Consider the following 7,944-nt stretch of genomic DNA (forward strand, 5'->3'; position numbering starts at 1 on the left):
CACAAAGTTCATTCAAGGGATTTCGTGATCTCTCTTAGCGAGCTTTTTCCACTTTTGTAGGCGGCCAGGCCATCGAATACCGTACCCTTCTCTTGGTATTAGCATACACTACACTATACTATCGCCAAGTCCGGCCGGGCGATTGACTGACCGCCTTTATGTTTCAGTGTGTCTTGACAGAAATGGGCAAATGCTGTTTCTCCGTCACTATGCAATAACATTCCTTATTATGATATCTGACGGCTATAGCGACACATCGATAGGACCGACCTAGACTATGCTGACTCACCTTTACGGTTAGGTTACACATGAAGATGAAGACGCCGTCGTGTCGGTAACCATCTCATCGAGATCGAGCGGAATCGAGTCTTTTCTTTACGCAAATCAATTTCCCAACGGCGAGTCTTCCGCTGCCAGTATGCCCCAATCTCCTTCACCACCCCTTGAGGTTTCTGTGGGGAAGAGGAGGAGATTCTATGGTATTACACTACTACATACACTATCCATCCCTCCTCAAATCCTATACTATACTACACTACACTACTCCCGTCATTACTATCCCCCCCCCCTCGTCTAGTAGTCTACACTACCGGCACCTCCCTTGCACAACCGAGTCAACAACGACCATCTATTTCCTATCTCTCTCTCCCACATCATCACATGTAGTCTAGTCCAAATGTCACAGGCGGCCTTATCGAATTCGCATCTCCCCTTCTTTATGTTCCCCCCCCACCGTTAGTGGAGCCCGGGTTCAGCTCCCTTTCTTTCCCCCCTCTCCCCGGCCCCATCCATCCATCCATCCATCCATTCATCCCTCAATCCTCACCCATCCACCACCGGCTGTGCATACACATCCCCAGTTCTACCTAAACTTCCCGGTGACCCAGTCCCTGCCTGCCTTTTCCACCCACCGCACCGCGCCGCGCGGCGGTTGTCCGCCGTCCCCTCCCCGTCTCCTCCCCCCCCCCACTATCTATCTGTCTGTAGTACAGCGGACACCGCGCCGCGCCGCGGAATTCGGTCCCAGTTCCGTCTTCTTTCTTCTTCTGCTTCTTCTTCATCTTCTTCAGCAAAAAGAGTGTTATCCCAAGAAAGGATAAAGTGTCCCGTCCTCCCCCCCCCCACCCGCCTAAATTTCCCGGAAGTACGCCGGACAATGTACAACGCTAAACTGTTGTAGGAGAGAGAGCAGCAACCAGGTCACCACAGCTCATTAAGTGCCCGCATACTTTAGCGATATTAACAGCGGAAGGCGTGCGGAATCAGGGTCCATCCAGTCTGCTGGCGGGCGCGCGGGCGGAAGGGTCTGGCGGGCGGAATACCTGCCGTGCCTCTAGGTAAGGTAGAACACTGAAAACAGTTGCACATTGCACATTTATGGCACGTTTTTTGGAATCAACGTTCAGCTCAAAAAGGACGGTTATAGGTAGGTAGTTAGGTTTGGTAATGGTTGCGATTGGTCCCCGAGTTGCGTTGCGTTGCGTTACTTGCTTCGCTTGCTTGCAACCCACCTAGGTACGCACGGCCGTGCATCTTCAGCAACCGACATGGAACCACAAGAACTTGAAGAAACATCGACGAGGTTTCCTCTTCCGGGTTGGGGGGGGGGGGGGGGGGGGGGGCTCCGTTTCGGAACCTACATACCTCCACACTACACTCTAGTGCTTACTCGTATCGATTACCTGGTATGTGGGTTGCTCCCCCCCTCAGGGGTCTGTTCAGTTACACTCATTACTACCTCTACCGTGTCTTACCTACTGCTAGTGACTATCGGCTACCTACCTTGATACTACACTACACTAGGTACACTACAGATATCACCCGCTTGATGAGGGAAGTGATCTGCCCGGGTATGGAGGTGCTGGGATTGGATTCTACCTAGTCAGCCGCAGCTCTCCCAATGGAATGGGCGACTGTGGAGATATCGGTGATTTTCATTTAGCAGTAAGGGACTGGAAGCAAGCAGCACCACTTGATCGTCCTTGATAGTTGGTCTTCCGTCGGATGTGTCTGAGAAGGGTCTTCGTCGTCTGTCTGTAATAACACTACATACACTACATAGGGGCGCGGGATTGTGTTTGAGAAAGGTCACATTTAAACTCTCGCCTATAACAGCCAGCCGGAGGTGGTGGGTGGGTGGGGGGGTGACGGGTCTAGTCTAATGGTGGTGTGGTGTCTCGCTTGGACGAGCGTAGCGGTAGTGTCACACGTAAGAACTTTAATGGTGTCTCGCCGGGTCATGTCGCCGGATCGATGGTTTGGTTTGCAGTTTGCGGTCATGCGGTTTGGGACTAGGGTAAACTACCTTACCTACCGCCATCACTTGCCGCTTACATCTTCCCTTTGCAGACCGTTCCGGTTCGTGACAGAGACGGGATTTCGCAATCGGGGAAGGCCTGCACACACACACACTCGTTAGAGGCGTTTTAAGCTTGCTCCTTAGCTAGCTAGCTAGCTGCATATGCAGCAGCTTCTTCGTCAACGGTACATATTGGATTGGTTGATAATGAACCTTGTATTATCCACATGCCTATAAGAATTACATGCGACCGAGATTCCAGAAAGATAGTGTAGTAGTAGTCGTGTATGCAGGTGTCGACACACTTCTTGCATGGATAGGTAGTGTACACTATGTATACTCCAAGAAACAAGGGGGCATTCACACATCAAACAAGCTATGTACCTATTTTCTTGTAACAGAATAAGCTTTCTTCGCCACTCGGAAAAAACCGTACTACCTTCCCTTTTTATATGCGATTCCTGGCCCTGAAGGTATTCCCTGGAGGTGTACGCGCGGCCTCATTTACCAGCGTCTTGGGACGTCGTCGAAGCGAAGCGGAATGCAGCCACCAAACACATGGGCCCGTTGAGCCTCCAAGCATTCCAGGGGCGCAGTGCCGTGCCGTGTGGTGGCGTCCACGGTGTTGCATCCAGCCATCTGTCGTATGCATGGGATAAACATCGGCGACCACTTTTCTTGGCAAATGACATGTTATCTAATGAGCGTTCGGGAGTCCGGGGGGGGGGGGGGGGGGGGGGGGAGGGGGGTGATTATGTCAGCATTGGCGAGCTTCCATTTTGGGATCAATATCTTGGTGTCGCTTACCCGGCAGTTTACTTTGGTCATGATGGTTATTGTGCGCTTTGTTGTTTACTTGGTTAGGGGCTTGGCCTTGGAAGTGCACGATGATTCTGCAAAGTTGACTCTGGAGTAAAAGGGAATGTAGACATTGTTCCTGCATATGGAAGGTTTCCCTTCTCCGTGGCAACAGTGTTCGGTTACATCGTAGCTTCAGTCTATAACTCTCGACTGGCCGGAGTAAAGCCGCTAGGGGACAAGTTGGTCTCCGACATGAACCAAATGCATACCTCGCATCAACCGACGACTTGCTGCACGTCACACGTTGATCGGCAGATGTTGACACGGCATGGAATTCAGAAAGACACACTTCGCACTGCTACTGAATCGGCAGTGGCGTCATGCTGGTTTTTTCCAGAACCTCAATATTTGAATTGGACACTCAAGTCATCACATCAGCTCTCTTCTTTTTTCCTTCATCTCATCAGCTAGCTAAGACTGGGACGAACAACGTAGTCTCTCCATGAAGGCATCCGACGGACATCTCGCCTTCGCAGCCTCCATAATACTCACCTTTCAGTTGCCACTTGGTTGCCTCTGGGGATGTGGCAAGTCATATGGACTTCATGTCCTTACACTAACCAGACTAGTCGTCGCTCTTTCCTGCAGCTCTCGATTAATTTCCCACTTCGCCCACCTGATGATACCAATCCTTGGCAGCTGTGCCTCCGACTTCGGTAGAGGCATGTGAAAGAAGCAGGAGCGCTGAACAATGGACAAAACACGCAGGAGCAATATTGGCCTTTGTCTGCTACTCCTGTCTGATCTGCCGGTTCCTTGCAAGAGATTTTTCGTGCTCTTTCCTCGTCTTTCCTCTGTCGTTGCTGGTGAGCAAGTGCCGGCTTGTTGCAACTTGCATCGGTTTTGTTTCTCTTGCTCTTGGTTCCGTCTCAGGTCTCGCTAAACGTCGCAAGTCACCACGATGATCACGATACCGCAAAGCTCATTACCTCTACGGTTTACTTGCTTGTCAGGTTATGGAGATGACATCAATCGGTGCTTTGGAATCACCCTTTTTACTCGGCTGTCGCGACTTGCTATGGTGTGGACTACGGATCGACAAACCAACAAAGGGGATTTGATACATGGGAGATGATGGACATGATCCCCAAGGCCGGTTGCGACACCGTTTGGCACAAGTGGTCACGGCGGCTGCTGAGTATCCTGAGCTGTCCTTGTTGCCCTCGCCAACCTTGTCCATTTTGCGGTGCCTCGAGCGAGGAGACCACAATCATTTGTCTTTCCTGGGCCCTCTTTGGTGTTTTTCTGCTTCCAGCCTATTGTTTTGCCCCCTATGTACGCTCTCGTAGCGGTCACGATCGCTGTCCTTGTCAACCTTTTTGTATAGGCCATGGTGTCGCCGTGAACAATGGTCTTTGTCGGAACAAGACTGTCGAGTAGCCAGCTCCAAGAGAGTCTGTAGTCTGGCATGTTTGTCGTGTTGTCGTTGTCTTTATTCTCCATCATCGTTCGGTTCCCTTGGCCGTTCTTGCTCCGTCGCCAATTCTCTTGTTTTCTCGCCGAGTGCTTTTAGTCAGCTAAGGTAGTGGCCGTGTCGCAGGACTCAACTTTCTCTTCTCCTCCTTCTGCGTCATGTCTTTGTTTCTCAGGGTCCAGTTCTCGGTTTCCTCTTCTTGTTGCTGTCTACTGAAAGACTCAACGGTGCAGCAATCGTCGTCGAGCTTCTGTCGTGTGTTCTCAAGCATCAGCTACTGCTCGTGAGAGACTACGACGGATAGCCGGCAGTACTCGGTCGAGCACAAACTACGGGTCAAGCGGCAGTGTTGGCCATCAATCAAAAACAGATTTTCGAGTCAAGCAGGCACTTGCTGGGGGATGCATAACAAGTAGGGTCGAGCATCCGATCGAGAATGTAAAGGTTTTGAGGACCCAAACGAGAAGAACAAGTTTTTCAGTGCGGGCTATCGACACCGAATCTGTCTATGGCACAGTAACAACGTTGGCTCGGTCTGGCACTTCTGATATCGAGAGCTGAACGTGCATCGATTCAGCAGTCGGGTCACGGATTGGTTTCTACTTTCACTTATCCTTCAGTCAATAACATGGATGGCACATCTAGGTCGGCAGCAACAGAGTGTTTGGGAAGCCAGGGGCTCTTGGATGCGCCTGAAGGTTCACCAGCGGTCAAAAATCAGCTGCTAAAGCTCTCCTGAAGCAGGGTGTTCTCCGATCAGTATGCCGCCTTGTCAGCTTGGTTACTTCAACCCTGCCCCTCCCCTACACGTTGAGATATGTTCAAACACGCTCAGATACGTCGAATTTCGGTGCTTGATTGGTATCGTATCCCACTATGGGGAATTCCCTGCCGTCCAGCGCTCCATCTTCAACCCTGGCATTGCAGTATGAACGAATTCGCGGGATCTATATATACAAACGGAAGGAACGCGGGCCCTGTGTACAAAGAGTAAGATGATATCTACCTCTACACACGGATGTATCATTTAGAGGGCAAGTGCCTCTTCAAGGATACGAGGACCAGTACTGAGCAAATCAAGACAGAAGAGAAAACACGTCCCTTCATCGTTCGTTCTTGTTATACTTCAGCAGCTGGAGAATGAGTTCATCCGGTCGAAAAAAAGCCGCCTACTGCCTTGCTAGAGAACCTTGAGCAGAACAAGTTGACCGTAAGTGGCCTAGCACCTGTTCTATGGCCGAGTGTCTGCCAACGGTTCAGTGCCAGACCTTCCAAACAAATCCTGCGATCTCTTTGGCTGAGTGTCGGTTGCCCTGTGCGCTACCTCCCGTCCTTTACGTTCTCAGGTGCCAAAAGTCCCATCCAGGTTGACAGCCTCGAAACCTCCCTTCCCCACTCTATATATTTCAGCTTTCCAAATTCCCAACCTCCAGCCTTCCTTCTTGAAAATACTTCCCTCCAAAACTTCCCAACTTGAACCGAATTTTTGCATCTAGGAGCAACACTTTCTTAACCGCCGAGATAGTGAGACTGATCAGCAAGCTCGTAGGGCAGAACATATCACAAGTAAGTACAACGATCGCTTCTCCTTGCCAGTGACTGTCGACTACATCGACGTCGACAACGACTTCTTTCCTTGCTGCTCGTGATTACTTCCTCTGCACCTCGTCCAGTCTCCTGCCTGTCGGTCGCCTCCACGCCACCCCACCACCTGGTAGTGGCGCTGGTCTGTTGACAGCGAAGCCAGTACTGTTGTTTTGTGACCCCTCCTTGCCCCTACCCTTTCTTCGTCGACTTTCCGTGCCTTGAGGTTCTTTTCAATCACGTCCCTCTTGGAACTGATCCCGGTCTTCTGCCTCTGGTCTACCCCATCCTCAAAAGATCAAGATCTTGACTTTGTTTCCGCTACTCCTGGTAGTCGGTAATCACTTCGAGCTCACTTCCTCAGACCTTCTCACCTTACCGTCACCGACATCTTTGGTGAGGGGTCGGCAGGTACCCCGCTGCTGCTCAGTCATTTTCATCAGCATCACTTTCTCATTTCTTAGAACTCTCTGCAAGCTTTCTATCAATGTTGAGCACTCGAACTTCAGGTCTTATATACTGACAAGCCCTATCCATAGACCAATCATACCCACTACAGTCTTCACCATGAGCTTTCCTCAGCCACCTCATCCGGGCGCCAATGACCCGACACCTTTCAGCTTGGTAGCACTCATGATGTCCAACGCGTTGTCCGACCACGAGAAGATCGAGTGCTGGAAAACGATCGACATCATCTACGACAACCTTTTGAACGACGATGAAAGTTTGAGATCCTTCGCCGAGATCGCAAATGGCATCCAACAACAATTCCATAATCCTTCCCTCCAGGATGGAAGGATTCTCTCTGGGGTCAACTTTGCTCGACAAGTTTACCGTTGGTTCGCAACTCATCACGACAGCGGCTTGATCGACCAAGCGGTAGCCAGACTTGGACAATCCAAGCCTTTCCTACGTGGCCTTGAACGCTACCTGACGGTCGCTGAAAGGGAAAATCGCCGAACAGAATCCAGTGACCCAAAGGAGTTCACTCCTCTTCCTCAGGATCTCCTGAAATCCTGGAGTGACGCGCTAGCACTGCGTCACTGGGCTCGGGTTCGCACGAGTCGACCGGTTAATCCAGTACCAGGGGATATTCCCAAGGACTTTGAGGAGAAAGCTCGCCTCGCAAAGTACATTTTCGATGGTATGGTTGCCGAGCCGCAGAATATGGTCGAAAGGCCAAAGGTTGGTGGGCAAGACAAGGGCCACGAGCAGGGAAAGAGCAAAGGGCCAGAAATCCATGCTCAAGTGAAGCGGGTCAGGGAAATGTCTGATCTAAAGAAGTATATCCTGAGCTGGGACTGGTTGGTAGGTACCCTTACATGACCACAACGTTCTGGACTGTCTTGCGAAGTGACCGTACTAACCTTTGGTTAGGTTAATGCAATTGATGCGGAGAAGGGAACGCCCGACACCGTTCTCTACTGTAATGAGGCATTCCCTAAAAATGGGGACTATAAAAACTTCCGGGAGAGAATTCAGTCCACCCATGAGTTAGTCTCGGTAGGTCAAGGCCTGGGTTGACTTGCTAAGTGTACCTCTACAGAGAAATGTTTGCTAACCCGCCTTATACGTTCAGAGATCAAAAGCCTCGCTGGTGAATGCGACCCAGCCAGCTTACCTCACTCGCTTTGCTGCTAATCCTAAGCAGGAGCTTTCCGTAAGATACCTCACTCCTCGGCGCAAGAACTCAACATATCGTACCCTATCTAACATATTTCGAATTTCCAGACCAAGGTGTTAAACAAGGGCACCAACGCCACGCGAACCCGGCAAGTTCAAGCCG

General features: G+C 50.9%; 1 protein-coding gene across 1 annotated transcript; it reads left to right on the top strand.

Moving 5' to 3' along the window:
* Positions 1 to 6,725: 6,725 nt before the first annotated feature.
* On the top strand, positions 6,726 to 7,944 carry B0T23DRAFT_281895 (uncharacterized protein; the record flags this gene model as incomplete). The annotated part of the gene is made up of 4 exons (XM_062834238.1): positions 6,726 to 7,466; positions 7,536 to 7,665; positions 7,748 to 7,818; positions 7,890 to 7,944. Coding segments are annotated over 4 exons (997 nt in total), but the record flags the coding sequence as incomplete, so codon positions are not given.

Source organism: Neurospora hispaniola (assembly GCF_033458365.1).
Source record: "Neurospora hispaniola strain FGSC 10403 chromosome Unknown B0T23scaffold_13, whole genome shotgun sequence".
In the NCBI taxonomy this organism is placed as follows: Eukaryota; Fungi; Ascomycota; class Sordariomycetes; order Sordariales; family Sordariaceae; genus Neurospora; species Neurospora hispaniola.